The sequence below is a fragment of the Coenobita brevimanus genome, chromosome 43, assembly GCF_032717465.1.
Source record: "Coenobita brevimanus isolate Jiangsu-jjx chromosome 43, ASM3271746v2, whole genome shotgun sequence".
Taxonomy (NCBI): domain Eukaryota; kingdom Metazoa; phylum Arthropoda; class Malacostraca; order Decapoda; family Coenobitidae; genus Coenobita; species Coenobita brevimanus.
Window position 1 is genome coordinate 409,459 of NC_136996.1, and position 23,182 is coordinate 432,640.

Genomic DNA, 23,182 nt, shown 5'->3' on the forward strand with positions numbered 1-23,182 from the left:
CCTATTGCGTTGCCCATGATCCTTGCATATATCTTATAATTGCCCAGATTCCTGTTGTAGTGACATCTACCTGTTCCACATTTAGAATTTGTCAATACACGTGTAAGGTTGTTGCCTTGAGTTTTTGTGTCCTGCCTCTCTCTTACTTGTCTAGGCTCCGGTCTAGAAAAGAGAGCCCAGCTGCACACTAGGCGTTCAAGGGACGGGAACTGGCCCTTAAACACCTAAAGCATAACACATCCCATATTATATTGACTCTAATCTGGCCTAAAATTTCCATTTCTTCATCTTTATTTATTTATTATAGAATATGGTGCTATATAGGCAGGAAGTGCATCGGAAAATGTAGAACTAGCATTGTCATTTTTTGTCGCTGAGCTACATGAAATAAACTGCCAAAGGACAAAAATGTGGATCAAGTTAAGGTGGAACAGGTATCTAGACTGGTGTTTTTAAGGAGCGTTGATAAGGTTGGTGATAAGGATGAGGTCACAGTGCACGACTGATATACTACCTACGCACTGTGTCTTGCCTTCCCTCTCAGCCAACATCATTTACAGGTCGGCTGTTACAAATTTTTAGAATATTAGGTATAATAGGTGGCTTTGGAAATTTAATAACACTTTTTTCTTGGCTATTAAGTATTCATTACTATCTCACTGATGCAAACTTTGTCGAAATTGAAGTGATATAAATAAAATACATATTAAAATGCAGAGACTCATTGTTGATTTTCCTTTGTGACCTTTCTGCAGTAGACTATAGTGCGTTTTACATTTGTTGAGAGAGAGAGAGAGAGAGAGAGAGTGTCCTCAATCGGATGCTCCTTAATCAGTTCAACAAGCTTGGTTGGTTATCTCTCGGCTGGAATCAAGGCCTTTTAAGTACAGTTTCGCCAGTGAGGTAACTCGAACAGTTTTCATCAGATTTTAAACAAACTTTGTAGAAGAGTTAAGGGTCACCCATCTTCATACCTTCGTACTGGCTTAAAGGGCTTGCGCCTTTATGCCAATGAGGAAACCTATCTTTTTTGGAATAATTGGTCAAAGGTCAAGGTCAAAATTGACCTTGTCATGCGACCTTGATCTTTATTGTAAATGGCTATGGAAAAGATGAGTAATGTCTAATCCTATATGGAACTTGAAATTTTTTAGTCTATGTAGCTGATCTTTGAAAATGATCATGTGTGACTGACCTTGTGCAGTAAAAAAAAATAATAATAATAATAATAATAATTATATCTTAACCCTTGTGGAGTCGACAGGCATAAATCCCTTGCCTTGCTTTTACATAGCAGATCCCTCATTAGCCCAAGAAATAAACAAGAACTATGAGTATGACGAGAGCAATGGATGATGATGACTGCGTGGAGGATTTACGGAAGGAACGTGCAAGGTGCAGCTTCAACAAAGAGGAAATCACTAACCTCATAGATGGTGGGCCGGATAAAACTTTTCAGCGACGGAGGATAGGTAATTACATGTGTTATTAATAACTATAAGTGCTTGTAAGAATGGGTTGTGGCCCTTTGCACTAGTTTTCCCACGTTAATGAGCAGGCTTAGACATTCATGAGGTGCTGGGGATGATTTTCATGTTTCATCCACGGGTTCAAAATGTAAGGACAGGAAAAGTTTCCTTTTTTTCTGTTTTAATAATGTACCTTAGACCACAAAACAATCTACAGTACATATTTATCACTCTGTCTGTCTGCCTGTATGTCAGTAGCCTTAATCGTGGAAGGGGTGGTTACAAATGAATTCCATTAGCCTACATGTCATCCTGTCCTTTGCCATCAAGCTGCTGTCTCTCCTGTTTGAACCCCCATCTCTCAAACCTTTCAACCCCATGCCTTCATCTCATTCTCCATCTCCCCCTCCCCTTTCCCTCACTCACATAGTCTCTCTTAGCCAGTCTCTTATTTTACATTCTCCTCACACGGTCATCACACTAATTTTAGTTAGTTTTGTAATGAAACTTCTATCAGTTTAGTGCCATTTCCAGCACTGGTATCAGTTGCTGTAGCAGTAGTTGAAGGACCAGTAGTTGTATTATGATTATCTATATTAATTTTTGTTATGCTGGCACGAACCTAGTTCCTTTGGGTCCTTCTGAATAGGGAGGAACACATAAAATATACTTCCAGTATACTGTGGCAGCACAATGAAGACACACAGACTCTGGATGGCTGTAGTACAAGTTTACTATTAATACTGACTATACAACCTGGATAAGTGGAGTGAATAACAACAGATAAAGGGAGGCAATTGGCTGATTTGGGGTGTGGGGTCTCAGTCTGAGGGTCTAAAGGGAAGTTCTCTCCTTTGTACTGGAGATCACCACCAGTACCATGCACTGGAAAGTGAGGAGATCCAGGGAGTTGAGTCTATGTCTGTATATGTGGGTGTTGTGGTGTGTAAAGTAAGATACTGATAAAGCCTGTAGGGAGAGACTGCCACTCTGGCTGCTAAGGGGAGGAACCCGATGTCTGGTTCTCTCTACTTACCTTGTGGAGGACAAACATAAGCGTGCTTTGTTCCCAGAATTTGCACACAGGGAAGCTAGAAGAGACCTGGGAAAGCTAGGACAGCTAGGTCATCTAGCCTACTGTTATCCCCAGGATCTCCTTTCCAGGTGTAGGGGGAAGGGAACTGAGGAGGGGTGAAGGGGGTAGTATGGGAAGGGGATCCTCTCTGAGGGCAGCGGTATCTGATGGCAGTAGGTCTGACCCCGGGACATGTTATGGTTCCTCTGGGACTGAACTACCTATGGCAAGTTCAGCGGTTGAAGAGGGGTGTTGGGACTCTTTCCTAACTGGACTGTGTCCAGCAAGTCCAGAGGCCGAACCATATCTAGCAAAGTTCAGTGGCCAGAGGATGGATGCTGGTGCTCCTACGTAGCTAGACCGCATCTAGCAAGTCCAGAGGTCGAAGAGGGATGTCAGTGCTCCTTCATAGCTGGGCTGCTTCTAGCAAGTCCAGGGGGTACGTCACTTTTAGTAAATGTACAAGGGTTGCTTCTAGCAAACCCAGGAGCAGAGAAGCATCTAGCTTTCCCTGTAGTACCGGTACTGGATTTAAGAGCTTTGGTCGCTGGCAGTACTTGGGGCTTGGGTTGTAGCAGCGGGTGGGTGACAGTTTGGTACTAGAAGGTCTGCCCTTAGCTGTGTGTGTGTGTGTGTATGTGCTCCTTGTGCCCCTCTTATTTGGGCATTCGTATTGTAGCTATCCTGGTCGTCATACCTGGCTGCCGGTGTTGGTCTTCTGTGGAGTGCTGGTTTTCCATGGCCATGCCTGGAGTGGAGACAGAGGTAAATCTCATTCCAGGCACTTTAATTTTATTAGTGTCTGCTGAGTATATGAGTGTGTCGCCTTCTTCACAAGGCATGCTACTGATTGTTCTCCTTTGTTCTCCCTTTGTCATATTTTGTGTCTCTCTGCTGTTTGGACCACACCTCACCTCACTCTTAGTTGGGAAAAAGGGGGTCAAGATGATGGTGATAATTCTCCTATTGTAATGCTTTATCTTTCCCTGTTTTCTGGACCCTACCTCATGCCATCCATAGACAGTTGTACTCAGGTTGATGATAGTCATGATGATATTGGTAATGATAATAATGGGAAAAATTGAAGTCAGAATGATGACAGTTACTTTTTTTTCTTCTTCTTCTTTTTTAGAGGATTTATTCCTGTCTGACCCAGAGTTCCTGGACCCCAAAAGACCAGAATATTTAAGCCATGAAGAAAGATATGCCAACGAGCTACGCAAAGCGTGCCACATGATTCGCAAATTTAACGAGGATGATGAGATACAACAGCTGGTTGGTGCAATGGAAGGCATTAGGTAATGTATATACGGGTACACTGTAGTTAATTTTTTTTTTCCCTACAGGTGACTTTACACTCCCTCTTCTGTCTTTCATTCCTTCATTCTTTCCTCTTCCTTCTGCCTATGGGTAACTCTGCACTGAGTGACAAGCCAGATGGTTTCCTGTACACCAGGAAACCATTTACTTTGCTGGGTGTAACCGTATAACCAAATTATGGTGCCTGGTGGTTTACTGGGTAATTAAGGAGCTCCAGTCAGATTGAGCCTGTGTAGGTTTATATCTAAGGGGTGGTTGGGGCTTATTGCTTATGTAATGCCACTCAGGGATGTGTGAGGCTGGTCATTGTCATCTTAAATGTCAGGACCAACTTGCCTAGCCGTGGGCTCCTATGCTTCTCATGGGGCAGCGTAGGACTGGATGAGGGATGGATGCATTATTTTTTTCTTTTTTTGATGATGTCTTGTGAAGATAATTAGATAAAGTCTCAGTACAAAATGAATACAGCACTGCAAAATACACAGTAGCTATTCACTTTTACTGCCCAAGTCCCCTGAAAATCTCATGCTGTGATAATAAGTAACAAAATACATTGCTCCAGTTTGCTGGGCAAACAGCTCATTTAGATAACATTTCACTTATTTGAGCTTAAAACTCCAAAAATCTGGGTCTGGTTAATACCTTGGTGGATGTTAATGCACATTTGTTTTTTAAAAAGCTGGAAGATAACTGTCCATTGATGAAGACAGTGCCTCTGTGCATTATCGTGAAGCTGTATTGCCAGTTGATCTCTTTACTTGGAAGTTCTTAGTGCTCATTTTAGTGTCTTATCCCAGCTTTGACTGACCCTGCTCGAAGCAGTGACCACCAAACAATGTATCACTGTTGGAAGTTTCTTAAGTAATGTGTCCACCAAAGTCTGTCTATCTGTTTATTGCCAGATACCTCAGTCTCATAAGAGGTGGCCACAAACAAATCGCCTCCATGTCACCCTGTCCAATGCCACTTCACTGTTTTGCTTTCATCTCACACCCCCCTCTTTCATAAAGCTCTCCACTCCATCCCTCCATCTCATCCATGGCCTCCCCCCCCCTCCACCTCACTTGCATACACTCCTTGTTAGTCTTTCCCTCTCCATCCTCACCACGTGGCTAAACCACCTCAGTATAGTTCTCCTAATTCATTCGATCACATCTACGTCCACACCACAATACTCCTTCACTTCCTCATTTGTCAATCTGTCTCTCGATGTAACTCCACATGCTTCTCAAAAAAAACTCGTTTCCACTGCCCTCACTCTTGTGTCCTTCCAACAAGGTCCAGGCTTCACTTCCATAGGTTAGAGTTGGTATCACAATACTGCCATGCAGTGACTTTTTTACTTCCATGTTCACTTCCCTGTTCCTTGTCACTTCTTTCAAAGAACCAGCATCCTTTCTTCCCTGTTTTACCCTTTCAAGGACCAAAGTGTTAAAATGAATGAACTGCCATAGCTCTAGATTTTGAAGATGGTATAACAACTGTGTTCAGAAGGTGAGATATGTAAAAGTTGGGGATCAGGCTGCAAGAGACAGACACAAAAAGACCCGGAATGAGGTCATAGAGTGTGACCTTAGGGATATGGGGCCAAATAGGAAGGCTGCCATGGATTGAGCAGCATGGAGAGCCACCATTAGCTGACAAAGGCCAATGCATGCAAGCATGTTGGAGCCTTTATAAACAATATGATACGATCTCATTTGCACATCTCTTACGGGCTGCCATAGGGGTTGCATTAATGAAAGATGACAGCCCTCTGTCACCGTGCAGAGTCATGTGTCACTGCTAAGACTTTTGAAACTAGACTTTGAAGACTGCTTTCCTGTTGCAGAACTCTGATGGGATCTGGATTAGGCGTTGCACTGACGAAGGATGGCAACCCTCTGGCACTACACTTTGTCATGTTTTTGCCAGCCATCATGGGGCAAGGGACGGTTGAACAACAGGCAGAGTGGATGAGCCGAGCTTGGAGTGGAGAAATCATTGGAACATATGCACAGGTATGTTGTTCAGTACAAGGTGGTCCATACACAGTATGGGGTGTCCTGTGAGATTTTGTGGAAACTTTATGAAGTTATTCTACTTTTGAGCAAGAAAATATTATATCACCACAAATTCAGTAGGGTGGAAATAGTGGAAGCAATGAAGAAGATCAAGTTGGGAAAGGCCCCAGGAATTGATGGAGTGTGGAGTGAAATGCTGAGGTATGGGGGTGAGATTGTAGTGGAGTGGATATGGATGTTATGTAGATTGGCTTGGGAAGAGGGAAGGGTTCCGGAGGACTGGAAATCAGGTATAATTGTTCCTTTATACAAAGGAAAAATAGAGAGAGAAGTATGTGGCAACCATAGGGGTATTTGCCTTCTTAGTGTGACTGGAAAAATATATGGTAGATTACTCATTGATAGGGTTAGGCATATAACAGAGGAGCAAGTTGGAGAAGAACAAGGGGGATTTAGGAAGGGAAAAGGGTGTGTAGATCAGATATTTGTTCTAAGATGTTTAGTGGAGAAGTATCTAGAGATGGGAAAGAAAGTGTATGCTGCCTTCATGGACTTGGAGAAAGCATATGACAGAATAGATAGACAAGGTATGTGGAAGGCATTGAGAATATATGGAATGGAGGGAAAATTGTTGAGTGCTGTGAAGAGTACGTACGAAGGAGCTAGGGCTACAATGCGAGTGGATGGTGAGCTGAGTGAGTTCTTTGATCTCAGTGTGGGACTGAAACAGGGATGTGTGATGTCTCCATGGCTGTTTAATATATATATGGATGGGGTTGTAAAGGAGGTGCAAGGTAGGACAGTGGATGTGGGGCTGGCTCTAATGAATGAGGGTGAGATTTGGAAGATTCCGGTGTTGTTGTTTGCTGATGATAGTATTGTTGAGTGAAGATGAATGGGAGTTGCAAGGTTTGGTGAATGAATTTGGAACAGTGTGTAGGAAGAGGAATCTGAAAGTTAATGTAAACAAGAGTAAAGTTATGGTGTTTAAGAGGAATGAAGTCACAGAATGCACGGTGAGGTTGGATGCCGAGGATATGGAGAGTGTGAGTGCATTCAAGTACTTGGGTAGTGTGATGAGTAAGGATGGAACCTTGGGGGATGAAGTGCATGAAAGGGTACAGCAGGGAAGGAAGGTTGTTGGTTCACTGAAAGCAGTGATGAGAAATAGGGAGGTGAGTATGGAAGTTAAGAAGTCACTGCATGATAGTACAGTGATCTCTACCGTGACGTATGGAAGCGAGGCATGGATCTTGCAAGAGGGGAACAAGTCAAGAGTGAGAGCAATTGCAATGAGCTACTTGAGAGGAGCATGTGGAGTGACATGGAGGGACAGGTTGACGAATGAAGAGGTGAAAGAACGTTGTGGGGTGGATATGGATGTGGTTGAGAAGATTAGGAGAAATACACTGAGGTGGTTTGGACATGTGGAGAGAATGGAGAATGAAAGACTGACTAAGAGGGTGTATGTAGGTGAAGTGGAGGGAGGGAGAGGGAGGAGAAAACTGAGGATGAGGTGGAGGGATGGAGTTGAGAGGTATATGAGGGAGAGGGGAATGAGTTGGGGGGAGGGTAGTCAAACGGTGGGTGACTAAGCGACTTGGAGGCGTTTTGTCTGCGGCCACCCTTTGCGGGATTAGGGTGTCGGGCTATAGATAGATATAGATAGATAGATAGACAAATTCAGTTCACAGCCATCATAGAATTATGGATATTGATGACCTTATGGTCAAAAATGGTCTCTCATAACTAACCCATAAGGTCATCAGTATCATAATTGTAGCTGAGGGCAGCCTGGTGGTGGAGGACAGAGTGGTACAGCTGTAAGAGTAAAGTGTGGCTGCAAACTTGGTACTCAGCCACACAATTGTCTTGCTTAGGTTGGAAACTCAGTCCCATGTAGAGTCAGTGCCCAAGCTGAGACTCACATTGTTACAAATCTTATTACATATCTAAGATTTCTATTCTCCTGTCATTTTCTGGCAACTGTTGGAAAGCAATTAGCTAGTTTTGGCACTTGGTTTAGTTTCCAGGCCATAGAAGACAGCTGTTTCGTGGTCAACCCCGGTACTGTATGTGGATTCCATAAGAGGAAACATGGTGTAATTTTTAGGCATTTATGTGTATATGTACAGTGTCATATAAAGACATTCGGTTAACATCCTTATGGCTTCTGTATCTGCTTTGGTGCACAGACAGAACTTGGGCATGGGACATTCCTGCGAGGCCTGGAGACAACAGCCACGTACGACCCTCCCACCAAAGAGTTCATTCTGCACTCACCCACCATTACTGCAACAAAATGGTGGCCAGGAGGATGTCAGTACAGTACAGTAATCTGTTTCCTGTTGTTGTTGTGGCTCTGAGCATATTGGGTAATAGAGAGAGATGCAGCCACATAGAACCTCACCACCAGTGGTAATGATGAAAAAGTAAACCTATCATCATCATCATCATCATCATCATCCAGTCCTGTGTTGCTCCATGAGGAGTGTAGGAGCCTGGGGCCAGGCAAGTTGGTCCTGACATTTAAGATGAAAGTGACCAGCCTTGCTCATCCCTGATTGGCATTACGTGAGCAGTAAACCCCATCCACCACCTGAATATAAACCTGCCCAGGCTCGATCCGATTCGAGCTCCTTAATTACCACTAAACCATGAGGCGCCATAATTTGGCTGTGTGGTTACCACTCAACGTAGTAAATGGTTTCCTGGTGTACAGGATACAATTTGTCTTGTCAAACAGTGTAGAGCCACCTGTAGACAGAAGGAAGAGGAAAAAATGAAGGAAAGAAAGACAGGAGAGAAGGGAAGGAAAGAAAGAAGGAAGAGAGGAAAGAACATTCACCTGAGAGCAGAACTGCATCGAGTGAGTGGATGGTGAGCACCCCCACCTACCATAAATCAAACTATATGGGGCTCTAGCATAGTTTGACTTACCAAATTTTCCAACTAACTGGAAATAATTGCCAAAAAAACTATAATACTGTACCCCCCTCCCAGTAGTTGCAAATTATATATGATTACCTGTTTATTAATGCTAAACTAAAGAAGCATTTGTAAAGCAAAAAAAATAAACAATTAAAACAGTTTGGTGCAAGGCGTAGGCTAGGCTAGGATAGGAGGTTGCACAGGTGGAGGGGTGCAACAGTCACTTAATTATGTAAAGTTCTTCATTTATTTACTTCACTTTACAATCAATTAAACTAAAATGTAACACTTGGAATATAATAAGGTAAAATGTAGCACTTGGAATATAAGAAACTAGAATGTAGAATGTAACCCTTTGAATAAACACTAAGGCACACCTCAGTCAGAGTTCGACTTGGTGGAAATTCCCTCTTCTGCAGGAGAAACTTATCGATGTTTTACTGTATTTTGCATTTCAGTGGGCAAGACTGTGAACTACGCAGTGGTAATGGCTCAACTTTATACACAGGGCAAATGCTATGGAGTGCATCCATTCATTGTGCAGCTGCGAGATCATGAAACACATCAGTCCATGCCAGGTCAGTGACTTGATGCTAAGGTGTAGCTATGGAAAATATAATTGATTTGTTTTCATCTAACAAAACTGAGGCACCCTGAATAATAGGTTGTGGTTGTGTGTCATATTTGATGAGCTGGTTATAAGATTGCAGTGGGTCTCCTTGGGTACTAGTCAAATCACCCATCCATTCAGACTACACTAGGCATTCAGTTGAGGTGAAAGTGGTTAGAGATTTTGCCAGATTACAGTAAATGCACTGTAGACTCTGGATAGTTCTCAAGAACTCAGTAAGGTTTTCAGCACTCTTCCTTAGTAGCATATTTTGCTTAATGGACAGTATTGTAGTATTATTGTGCATGTTACGTATGTCCATTTTATACATTGACATAAATTCCATAATAACAAGACATATGGTTTATATGTCTGTCAAACAGACATATAAACCATAGCCAAGCAATTATCATGGTCAAGCAGACCCATCAGCCACAGACAAACAATCACCACTGCAGGGCCATACCCTGCTGTGACGTAAAAACATGAAAAAAATGGCTACACGAGAAAAATGCAGGAGGGCACACAAAACATAATGGTAAAATGGAATAAAATCATGGTAAAATCAAATCAAATCAACATCATCCCTCACAATTTGGCCATTCTGCACCAGTCTTACCCAGGATCCCCTCTTCTAAAGAGTCAGCACTACCCTCTTCCTTTTCCCTGGTGGAGGGGCCATCATCACACACCGTAGGAAGAGTCATGAGCCTGAAGCAGGTAGTGAACTACCACAAAAACCACCATGTGCACTGCCTTAACAGCTGTGTGAGAGGAGCTGTTTACTGCACTGTCGCCAGGCAGGAACTGGGAACGACCGAAGGGGTCTGTAGTCATTGCTCCTGAAATGGAACTCGTTTAGCATGTGTGCATTCACCGAGCACAAAATTCAGAATCTTGAAGCATCCTAATGACCAGCCTACTTCACTTAACCTGCTGCGTGCTAGTGCCGTTTTAAAACGGCCTGACAAAAATCTGCGGTCAGTGCCAGTGCAGTTTTAAAACGGCTTAAAATTAAAACATTCACTGTGACTGCATTTTTCAAGATTCGTGGGTAAAAATTGGCAGGCATGTATGTTAACTGTTTCTCTATCATACCTCAGGCAGTCAAGGCCATACACCCACTCGCACCCCCCCCTTACGCTCGCTCTGCCTCACTCTCCCTGTGTGCCTTACCCAGTGCTGTACATAGTGAAGGCATGTTGTAAATATTTTCATGTAAGTGTAGGGAGTATAAATAGTGAATTCAAGTTGTAAATATTTTCTTGTAAGTGTAAGTACTGTACATAGTGAAGTAAGTTGTAAATATCTTCTTGTAAGTGCCAGGACTGTACCTAGTAATGTCAAATTGTACAGTATCAATCTTCAAGTAGTTAGACAATACATTCACAGTGAGAGACATGCAAATTGTGACACATGTTCAAGTAATAAGTAATCAGAAAAGTGTACTGAACATTGCTGTACCTTCCCAGCATAAATACCTGAGTCTACCGTACATGGAAAACGACTTTCTCTCACCTACGTGGCGAGCATTAGAGAGTGGGAATACCTGTGTACGAGTATGCAGGACTCAATGAAACCCATTTCCGAGCTTCAGTGAGTATTCTAATGATGAAATTAGTTGTTTTCACATCAAAATCCATCATTTTAGCCCTCCCCCCAAAGAAGGTCAAAAATGGCTGGCACGGGGGTGACCCATATGGCTAAAAATAGCTGGCACACGGCGGGTTAATGGCATTATATGATCAGAAGACTCACATCTCGTGGGGACTGAACTTAAACAAGATTGTCAGTCTGGCAGGAGCAATCTAACCACTAGGCTACCAGGTGCCTAAAAAGAATTAACTGGTAAAGAAGAATTGTTAGAAGACCTCCTAAGCTGACTAGATTATACAGCCCTTATCATTCATGTTAAGTATACAGTATATGGCTCTGTAGCACCTCACCCATCCTTTGTGAAAATGTACAGGTTACTCTAAGCCCTGGTGCTGGAGAGAGATGCCTTCATTTGGTGACAGTGAGACGACCAGGCAGCTCCACTACATGGTCATATAAACATCCCTCAGTTCCCTCTGTCTCTCAAAAGGAGGATGGTGGACCACAGGAGAAGAGTAACTTCAGCCTATAGTCCACTTCATTCACAGTAATCCCGATGATGATGATGATGTATGTGGCTGCAGGTGTAACAGTGGGTGAGATTGGTCCCAGGCTTGGTATGAACACCAACGACAATGGGTTCCTGAGGTTCAACCAGTACCGCATCCCTCGCACCAACATGCTCATGAAGCACTCACAGGTTTTGGAGGTAAATTACTGTAAATCGTTGTTACCTTTTGTACTGCCAGAATTATGTAATTTTAGGGTAGTAGATAGATGGCCACGTTTGACCCTGGGAGATATTATCGTTAAAAAAAAGGTAGTAGACCTGTGAAGGTAGTTGTTTCTTTGACTGTACTCTAAGTATGTCTGTAGTTTTTATCTCATCTGTGCATGAAGTAACCTTTTACAACATATGAAATATATTGTGTTCATTCAGAAATATTTGCCTGAGCACAAACACCAACAACACTTTTTGTAAAATCATTGATCATCTTTGTTTAGATAATTTTTTGATCAAGTGTACATTTGTATCTGTTTACCTCAGGATGGAACATATGTGAGTCCGCCAAGTGACAAGCTGGCATACGGGACGATGGTGTTTGTGCGTGTGGCCATTTGTTTTGATGTATACCGACAGCTTCAGCGCGCCACCACCATTGCTACACGTTACTCTGCCGTCCGTCACCAGTCTGAGATGGTGCCAGGGTGAGGGATCTCCACTTTTTATCTTTCTACCTATGTATTTGTGTATCTGTCTGTATGTTTGTTTGGATCTATTTTTATCTGTAAAGCACTGTGTCTATTTATCTTTCTGTCTTTGTCTCTGTTTGCTCAGTCTGCTGTGTTTGTCAGCATGCTGTACAACATACTCCTTCCTTTGCCCTCTCATTCTCACCTACTCCTGCACATATACCCCATCCATACTCCCATTCTCTCACACTTTCTCCTCCCCATTTTGTTTCAGTCATTCCACATACATCCACTTTTGCACCCTCAAGCACCTGGACAATCTCTCTCTCTCTTTCACCTCATCATTCGCTCCTCTTACATTCCATGTAGCCATTACCAAGTCCTTTGTCCAGTCCTGGGTCGTCATCGTTTGGTCAGTCCTTGTCTGAGGCTTCTTGTTTGTTTTTTTAGTTAGTTGTTTTCCGGGGAGGGGCACTAACCCTCCACCAACCCTTTTAGTCGCCTTTTATGACAAGCAGGGATACTGGGGGAGTATTCTTGACCATATTACTTACCAACTCTTCTTGCAAATGAAAGTATCTCCAGGTCTGTAGGTCATCATGTCTATGAGTCAGGACTTGATGAAGTTTGGTAATTTTTGGCGCGGGAGGAAGGCTGCATTCGTGCGTTAGTGTGCGGTCCTGATTTTGGCTTTGCTATCAGCATGATAACTTCTCCATTACTAGATTAGCTAAACACAGATGCATCCAAGACATGCCCTGTGGCACTATCACAATCCTTTCCTAGTATCCTTGGAAAGACGCTTGGCACTGGTGGATGAGGCAAAAGTCCATGCAAGGCGGGAACGGAATTGGACAAGAAGGATTAAAAAAAAACATCGTTTTACACTTGACAAAGTCACAGAGACAACTTAGGTTTGGCTGGCGAGAGTCTCGTTCTAGCTTGTGGTAATGAGATAAAGTGGTGGCAACTTCAAACTGTGCAGGGAAAACAAGTGCGGTTCCTGCTGATACATGGCAGCCTTATGCCACCTCTTTTGTGTTGGTCTGTACCAATACCTGGCAGTCAGGGGTTAATTACCCACTAAACCACCAGGTGCCCTTTTTTTTTTTTTTTTTTTTTTTTTTTATTAACAGAACAAAGGAAGAAAAGCAAATGAATTAAAAAATAATCCATACACCAGATAACTGGCCTCCTCCGTTCATAAAATATCTGTAACACTTGGCCTTGAACAGCTGTAGGTTGAAGTTTGAGGGGAAACAACTCTGGGGAAGTGAGTTCCAGAGAGTTGCAGTTCGGGGAATAAAAGAATTCTGATAGGCAGAAGTTCTGCAATATGGCTGAGGCAAAAGTCCATCCAGTCATGAGCGCTACCAGATGCCCGTGTAGAATGAGGGAAGGCATGAAGAGGTGGTACAATGGACACAATTTCACCTGAGCATTTGCCTTAAAAATATCTGTAAAATAATGCAAGGGAGGTAACATTCCTTCTTACTTGTATGGGAGGTAGTTTATTTATAATAGCAAGGTTATTAGTAATTCTAACATCTTTGTTCCAAATTTTGTCTAGTTGTTTTAGTGCAATCTCTCTACATCCATTCCATAAGGGTGAGCAATATTCAAGCTGAGAGCGCACATGACTCTTATAAATTATAGCTAAATGCTCATCAGTGAAGTTATGGACTCTGTACAACAATCCAGGTTTCCTTGAGGCGGTTTTAGTGATCTAACGTGAGAGGTCCAGCTGAAACCATTGTTATATGGTTACTCCCCAGCATAGTAAATGGTTTCCTTGTACACAGGAAACCATTTGGCTTGTCACTCAGTGCAGAGTTACCCGTAGACAGAAGGAAGAGGAAAGAATGAAGGAAAGAAAGACAGAAGAGGAAGGAAGGAAAGAATTACAGTATTATGTTACCCGTAGACAGAAGGAAGAGGAAAGAAAGACAGAAGAAGTAGAAAGGAAAGAATTACAGTATTATGGTATTTGACATTATTATTATTATTACAGTATATATATATATATATATATATATATATATATATATATATATATATATATATACAGTATTTCCTTTTTCCCCAGAGAGCCAGAGCCACAAATTCTTGAGTACCAAACCCAGCAGTACAAGATTCTACCTCAGATTGCCACAGTATTTGGGATACATTTTTCAGCCAAGAAAGTATGGGATACTTACAATGAAGTCACGGGCAACATTCATGATGGAAACTTGGATTATCTGCCAGAGGTAGGACTGGCCTGCACTCTTTTCACAGTAATGTATTAAAAAAAAAAAAATTGCATCTTATTTCACATAGCTCAGTGGCAGAATAAAAGCATACTTTGGCTCTACATTCTTTCCACAGTACTTCTCATGATTTGCATTTGGCAGTCTTGGATATTTAGTATCCTCTAACCTTCATGTCTTTCTTTAATTTTCTTCTCGTCTTAGTCTAATCTGCCATGCACCCATGTGGTTAGCTCTAATCTTCCTCCAGTTTTTTTTATCTTCCTCTTAGCTTTTGCCAACTTTCTAATCCACCCTCAGCTACATGCCATCTCCTGTGGTCTGAAGGCCCTGAGTTCGAGTGACGCAGCCGCTGGTATAGAAACTTGCCGTCTTGCTTGTGGTGGCCATGGATATTTAGCATCATCTAACCTTCCCCGTATCTACACCACCACCACTGCAGCCATCACCTACGAGGGAGAAAATACGGTTATGTGGCTTCAGGTTGCAAGGTATTACAGTATGGTGGTGGTGATGATGTGGTAATGGTACCATAATGATAAAGAAGGTGCTGCTACTGCATCTGATGATGGTGATTGTAAAAATAATAATAACAACAATAACATTAATAATTTTAATTCGTTCATCCATTTTTTCAATAATGATAATAATAATAATCATTCACTCATTCATTCATCATCTAATCCAGTGTTGCCCCATGAGGAGTGTAGGAGCCCGGAGCTAGGCAAGTTGGTTCTGACATTTAAGATGAGAGTGACCAGCCTCACTCATCTCTGAGTGGCATTATGTGAGCAGTAAACCCAAACCATCCCTTGGATATAAACCTGCACTGGCTCAATCCAATTAGAGTGCCTTAATTACCCATTAAACCACCAGGCATTATAATTTGGTTATATGGTTACCACCCAACATAGTAAATGGTTTTCTGGCATACAGGAAACCATTTGGCTTGTTACTTAGTGTAGAGTAACCTGTAAACAGAAGGAAGAGGAAAGAAGGAAGGAAAGAAAGACAAAAATGGAAGGAAGGAAGAGAGGAAAGGGCAGGCGCCTAAGAACAGCACAACATTGAATGAGTGGATGGTGAGCTGCCCCACCTGCCACTATAAGAATAATAATAATAATAATGATATTCCTTCACCCCTGATTTAGATATCTGATCAAGTCTTACCATGAAGCCCGTAAAGGTCTGCCGTTACAGCACTCAGTATCCTACCTCACCACCCAGCCTGCCTCATCCTATGTTACATCTGATCTTTCCAATGCAGGTAACTTTCAGCTTGTACATGGTGTACCAGGATATGTGTCAGAAACTTCAGGAAGTTATTGTAATGCTGATTTTAAGTAATGTTGTATCAACATAGTGGAGCTGATATAACTGGGCAGCTTCATTGCTGGGTTATACAAACATCCCTTAGTACCCATCCTATTCCATGAATGGAGGTTGGTGGACTGTGGGAGAAGGGCAATATCACCCAGCATTCCACTGGGTTCACATTCCAAATGCACTGCCGCGACCACTGCCACCACCACCACCACCACCACCAAACAACAACAGCAACAACAACATTGACAACAAAACAACAGTGCTACAGTTACAGTGCATTTTTGGGCAAAAATGGTGTTGACTGGGAATTGGAGCCAAGTTGATAAAAGTTTCATCTTACAGTAATAAAGCTTCTTCTTATAATACAGTACATCTGATCTCTAATGCACGTACACTACTCTTAAACTACAGTACAGTTACAGTTGTTTTCACTTTCTGGAACTGGAACACTCCAACAACTTAAATACCAGGTCATGATTGCATGAAAGTCGAAGAATTATAGTTATGGTTTAAGAACAAGTTTCCTTGGTCATTAGCCAAGTTAGTCCTTCATTCTTACTATTACTCTTGCCCATCAACTGGTCTGAAAGGTAATAGGAATTTTTTTTAAAGTTAAATACATTATAATACTTTCCAAGCCTGAAGGAGATGAACTGATGTCATGGACTAGGCTGAAGGACATGTTGATTACTTTTTCTTTGTAGTAGTAGTAGTAGTAAAATTTAGGTTCATCTGAATGTGTACCCAGTGGACTGCTGGCTGAAGTTGCCTCCCCCCTCCCCCCCCCCTTTTTTTTTTTTTCCCACCATGCAACCTTTGTTAGGAAGATGAGGGGATATTTGTATAACTGAGGAGTGGAGCCATATGCTTATATCGGTGCTGCCACAGGAAGGCCCTGTCCAGTATGTTTTCGCAATATGTTTTGGTTTTGCAGGTCTGGTTGATGCATACAAGAAGGCTGTGTCTGTGATGATATCCAACTCAGCTGCACGCCTTCAGGGTCTCATTGATAAAGGCTTAGTGTTTGAACATGCTTGGAACAGCTGCTCTGTGCTCCTGGTTAAGTGTGCTCAGGTATGTAATCTGTGGGTCTGTTTATCTGCCTGTCTGTCTAACTGTCTGTGTATCTGTCCTCCTCCTCCTCCTCTTTTCAGTCACCATCATCATCATCATCATCATCATCAGCCATCTTCATCGTCATCATCATCAGTCATTATCATCATTGTGAATTATCTTCGTCATCATCATCATCATGAATTATCTTCATCATCATCGTCATCATCTTCATTTTCTCTTTCATCTTGATCTTCATCTGTCAGTAGGCAGGTAATCATCACCTATCACTAGGTAGATAGATATGTAGGTAGGTATCTAGGCAGGTAGGTACCGCAAGTGTCAGTTATCATCATCATCATCATCTTATTCTGAGTTGCCCGCTGAGGATCATGGAAACCCGAGGCTAGGCAAGTTGGTCCTGGCATTTAAGATGAGAGTGACCAGCCTCGCCCATCCCTGAGTGGCATTATGTGAGCAATAAACCCCAACCACCCCTTGGATATAAACCTACACTTACTCAATCCGGCTGGAGCGCCATAATTGCTTACTAAACCACCAGGTGCCATAGTTTGGTTATATGGTTACCACCCTGCATAGTAAATGGTGTCCTGGTGTACAGGAAACCATATGGCCTGTCACTCGGTGTAGAGTCACCTGCAGACAGAAGGAAGAGAGGAAAGGACTGTCACCCAAAGGCAGCACTACATATGTCTATAATGTGGAGAATTTTAGAGAATCGTTGCCAGGAGTGTCAGGTATCTTAGAGTAAAGTAGATTACTGTTGCTCCCATAGTCATAATTTAGGAGTTGGGATTGTAGTTGTAGATTGGTGAGGCATCTATGTCACCAGTATGGGCTGCAACCAGTGTAAAGAATCGTGAGGTGTTGGATAGCATGGAGATTGTGAACAGTATTTGCGGGTGTTATCTTTCTAGTCTCAAGGTAGATCTTAGTCTTACTCCCCCCTCTGTATATCTTGTATCATAGGTGAAGGTGCAGTAGAGACACTCTGGGGTTAAGGGGTTTTAGTGTGACACAGTGTCACTGCCTACCCCTGCTTTTGTGTGATGGACAGAGTGACGTGACCCACAAATTGTCAGAGCGACAGCTAATCTCTGGCTGCCAACCTTTTACTCCATCTCTTACCCTCCCCAGTCTCATTCTACTCTCTCCAGTCTCATTCTCCTTCTGACTCCTGCACCTGATTTCTGGGTATATATTACTGCCTGGTTTCCAGCTGGCTGATGTGTGTGTTTACAGTGTCTAGCATGCTTCTGTCACGTGGCTAACTGGCTCCCGTGAGATACATCATGTCTTTGACATTCTTGGTAGTCTGAGCCAGGGAATGTTTGTGTTTTCCTGATGCACCAGACTTCCATGTGCTTATTACATATTGTACTAGTGTTACATATTGTGCTATGATTAAATTAATACCTGTAACTATTACATATTGTGCTATGACTCTATTAATGTATATATGTTACAGTCAGTACAGTATCTAAATCCAGACAATTTGTAAAGTGTGTTCCTTTCCACACTATTTAGGTTATCCAGTAAAAGTCTCTTAAGACTGAAATTTTGCCCTGTATACTTCTTTTGTAGCCCTGGGCATGGCAGCCAAGTATTCCTCTTTGTTACCACTCCTTTTCCTTTCCTGTAAAAGCCTTCTTTTCTCCATAACTGCAGCTTCTGCACCCTCATCCTGCCATCATGTGGGATATTGTTATTCATATATTGTCTCTCAAGGCAAGTAAGGTTGGTCACCCACACCTTAAATAAGTAGCCCAGCCCCAGTCCCCTACACTCCTAAAGGGACAGAAGAGGACCGGATGATGACTGAATTAAATACTGATCATTTAATCTCGTTTTCTCTGTCAACAGGCTCACATCCGATACTACACATGTGACAAGTTTGTGAGTGGAGTTGATGGCGAGGAGCTGAGTGAGGGAACACGCAATATACTGCTTCGTCTGTGCCGCCTCTACCTCATATACCACATCACACTCAACCAGGGAGACTTCCTCAGGGTTTGTACCTCACTATATGTGCATTGTTTTCACCTGACAGAAATGGTCTGCCCCTACATCTGGATGTTTGAAATCTGTTGTCTTAGTCAGGAGGTAGGAATGACTCTTTGTCTACCGTACTCTTATTACACTAACGACCTAAAATTACCATCTCTCCATCTCCATTTCTGGGCTGTAGCAACATAGCCTACAATATCAGCACTAGAGTATGATGCGAGGCATAAAGAAATGCTATGCAAAAGGACATAGAACCAAGACATTGTTCTTTTCTACCACTGAACCACCTGAAATGGGTTTATCGCACAAAAAGGTAGAAATCTGGGCTAAGTTAAGGTGAAAGAATTATTGTCAAATCAACCCTTCAGTCTGACTACACTTGGCCATATGCTGAACTGAAATGAGTATGAATCTTCTTCAGGTTAAACAACATTGCTTCACAACTTCAGTAAAATTAAATATGTTGGTATATTTCATCTATGTTGCATCTGCCTCATATCTTACATCACACTCAACCAGGGAGATTTTCTCAGGGCACTTACTGCCACTGATTTAGAACTTTGGTGTGTATATGTCTATCTGTCTCTCTATTCGTCTGGCTATCTGTCTACCTGTGTATCTATATCTGTGTCTACCATAACTATTTATCTGTATGTATCTATTTGTCTACCCATCCAGATATCCATCCATCCATTTATCTGTCTATCTTTATCTGTTGCCATATCAGTTAATCCCTCAGGGAACGGCCACTAACAAATTGCCTCTATGTCACCCAGTCCTCTACAATCAGGCTGCACTCTCCCCCCAGCTCACACCACCTTCATACATATACTTTCACCCAATCCCTCTGCCTCATCCATAGGTTCCATCTCCCTCTTCCCTTCCACTGCATTACATATACAGTTACTCTCTTTGCCAGTCTCTGTCTCCATACTCTGCACATGGCCAATCCATCTCAAGGTACTTCCATTATTTTCCAGTTCATCAACGGAGGTCCATAACCTTCCCTTGTCTGTCTGTCTTTCCACATGACTCCATATGCTCCTTCAAATACATCAGTAATAGTGACTGATATTGTGTGGGATGAGCTTGAATACACAGATAGAGTTGTAATGACAGTGAGAGTGTATAAATTAGTGGTTTTGTTTAATTTTCAGAGTGGAGCCTTGACTGCCAGTGATATAAGTGTCCTGGAAGGCGAAATAACCACCCTCTTGGCTGACCTGAGACCAGATGCAGTGAACCTGGTGGATGCATTTGACATCCATGACCGCATCCTGGACTCAACCCTTGGCGCATGGGATGGTAATGTTTACAAGAGGTGAGTTGACAGTACTTTTTTGTTGTTGTGCACCCAGGCTTATTTGAATGTAAGCCTGGTGGACTGTATGCTGAATTTACCCCACTCTTGCAATTCATTATCCCTCTTTCAGGGAATAGGTAGGGAGTTCAGGGATGTTTGTAATACTAGACAGTTCCACAGTCGAATCATATTGATGCCATCGCATGAAAGTGTCTCTCTCCAGCACAATAGACTTTTGTATAACTGGGTAGCAGAGTCCTATGGTAATATTGGTGCCACCATCTGAAGGCATGCTTCTCAGACACTGGTAGAACAGTAAAACCTTATTGTAAGTAGCCTTGTCTGACACTAAGTTTTGGTATTAAAACCATATTCTCCTCCTCCTCCCCCTCCTCCTCCTCCTCCTCCTCCTCCTCCTTCTCCTCCTCCTCTTGACCTATTTTCCCTCCTAAGAATGGGTGAGGTAAGTTCCAGAGAGCATTATTTATCATATTTTGGAGGATTAAGTGACACTAAAGGGCATCCCTCTCCAGCACCATTTGTGTTGTGACTGTGTGGTGCATGAGGTGAATATGTGTGTTGCAGTGTTGGGGCTGCAGTACAGTGATGGCACAGTGGGTTGTTTATGAGCTATATTTTGTTTTGTATTTGGGGTAGGGGGAGACTGGGGATGAAATACAGGGATGGATTGGTAGGTATATGAGAGAGGAGCTATGGGATGTGAGCTGATGAGAGGGCAGCCTGATTGTAGAGGATGTGGTGGCATAGGGTTGATATGTTTGAGGTCACACCTTCTGGGATTAAAGTGTCTGGTTTTAGATAGATAGGTAGATTTGGTTTTACTGGTTTAATGCCAGATTGGTGCGGTACTGTGTATTGATTAAGTAGCTAGGGGAAAAAATCATCACATGTGCACTGATTATATGTGAGGACAGGTAATATCATCCCCTCCCCCATTGCTTCGAAAAATACTTTGAAAACGAGGTTCTTAGATATTGGACTTTTGAAATTGATGGTCTGTGGTATACATGAATTGGTGACTGCTTTTTGTTTAACTTTTTTTTTTTTTTATAAATGCCTTTACCGTGTACCTAAATCTCACAGTGTTTTCTTGCTTCCCCAGGATGTTTGATGAAGCTATGAAGAGCTCATTAAATCAGACTGATGTTCCTCAAGCATATTACAAGTACCTGCAACCACTCATGAAGGCGAACCTATAACACACAACAGCTTAATATTGCAAAACTGTACTGTACTATACTTGACACCAGCCAGCATATCTGTAGTTTCTCACCTAACAGTTGCCTGTAATTGGCTGAGGAAATTTTCTTTTTGTTAATAATTATTGTAACCCCAGGCTCATCTGGTCATGAACCCAGTGGAATGCAGCTGAAGCTACCCTACTCCTGCAGTCCACCATCTTTCGTTTGGGGGACAGAGAGGGAGTTGAGGACATTTGTATACCTAGGCAGGGGAGTTGCTGAGCCATATTGGTGCCACCACAAGTAGGCATCTCCTACCAGTACCCATTTTGTTGGGCAGTGGTGACCTGTGTTACCCATTATATTCAAATGTATTTATAAATTTTACATTCACCATTCATAAGTCTCAGATGGTAGCTGAGAGGGTGAGGCTTTTCCAACAAGTTGGCTGGCACCGAGTATACTGTAGTGTGCAGTAAAGCACATAATCTAGATGACGGGTTTTGTAGTGCTTTTTTAGCAACAGTGTGCATAGTACATGTTAACATTCTGTTAAGTAGATGATAGATGGATGGGTGTAAGTTTTTCTTTTTATTTTTCAGTATCAAAATACTTTATATCAGTATAATACAAGTGGATAAGTGAGGTATAATGTGTAAAATAAATCACTGAGGAGAGGTGTTACAAAATCTGTAAAGCCACATAGAATATGACCTTTCACCCTTTCAGTCCAGTAGCAAATTTTTTTCAATATATTCATGCTAGCTCTTGACAGTTTTATTCAGTATATGAGATAATGGAGAATGAGAGAGCGTTTGTAAGGTGGAATGGGAGAGGAGAAGGAAGATGCTGAGGGTGAGTTGGACAGATGGGGTGGGGAGGTATATGGGTGAGGGAGTTTGTGACATGGATAGAGGGCAGCCTGATGGAGGACAGGGTGACATGGAGGCATTTCATTTGTAGCCAACCCTTTCAGGATTAAGAAACAGTATCTGATTATAGTTAGATGATAAATAGGCAGCAGACCTTTAGTAGTGAAGGAGTTATGTCGGCACAGTGTAACCTCACTAATCCTAAAATTCCACAAGTTGATTGATTACATTTTAATGCTTTCTTCAGTATTGTCCATTGTTTTTCTTGGCTTAAGGGAGTACTGTAGCAGTGAAGGGATTAACCAAGGTTGAACATAGGCACATCTCACTTTTGACCATATTATTAAAACCAAGAGTGCAAAACTGTAAGCTCTTTAATTTTTGATGGTCATATATTGAACATGTGTGTCAGATGTGATCAACCCACATCCTTCAGTACAAGTATAATGGAAAGGTCGAGCATGTTTTGTAGTCAGTCTTCATCAGATGCTTCACACATTATTGTAAAAAATTGAGGCTTTGCCTACACTTCTGCACTCTCAGTGTGAATCATTGTTGAATAATACAGATGTTAGAGTTGTTTTAGGCAACATACCATTTTGCCTGAACACATAATAGACTTGAAGACTGATTGTATATATTTCAATAGGCCAGTGGCATGTACTGGTGTGGGTATATATCTGTTGATAAAGAACTATATTTATGCAATATATAAAGTTCTAATGGAATAATAGCCTTTTTTTTTTTTTTTATACTCTGGGTATCTAATGGTACAGTATATAGTGCAAAACTATGTTCTAAGCCGCCGACATAGATTCCTAACCCCTTTCAGCGCGGTTCATGGCCATATGTAGTCAGACTGGACAATTGATGTGGCTGGTAATAAGGAGGCTTGTGCCTGCCACATAGGCTACCTACAGCTCATGATACTTCCTGCAACCATGACTTAGT

General features: G+C 42.2%; 1 protein-coding gene across 2 annotated transcripts; it reads left to right on the forward strand.

Annotated features, from left to right (window-relative positions):
- Positions 1-1,336: 1,336 nt before the first annotated feature.
- ACOX1 (acyl-CoA oxidase 1) lies at positions 1,337-22,953 on the forward strand. Of its 2 annotated transcripts, XM_080270742.1 has the most exons (14): positions 1,337-1,472; positions 3,677-3,842; positions 5,696-5,864; positions 8,063-8,186; positions 9,257-9,376; positions 11,589-11,713; positions 12,053-12,213; positions 14,285-14,447; positions 14,748-14,938; positions 15,599-15,714; positions 16,708-16,847; positions 18,711-18,857; positions 20,012-20,175; positions 21,281-22,953. In XM_080270742.1, exons 1-14 carry the CDS (start codon positions 1,337-1,339, stop codon positions 21,375-21,377), a joined length of 2,019 nt encoding a protein of 672 aa, XP_080126868.1. In that variant the 3' UTR covers positions 21,378-22,953. The 2 variants fall into 2 exon arrangements, with proteins under 2 accessions (XP_080126868.1, XP_080126869.1); XM_080270743.1 differs by lacking the exon at positions 3,677-3,842 and having other exon boundaries at positions 1,365-1,472.
- The last annotated feature ends 229 nt before the right edge of the window (positions 22,954-23,182 follow it).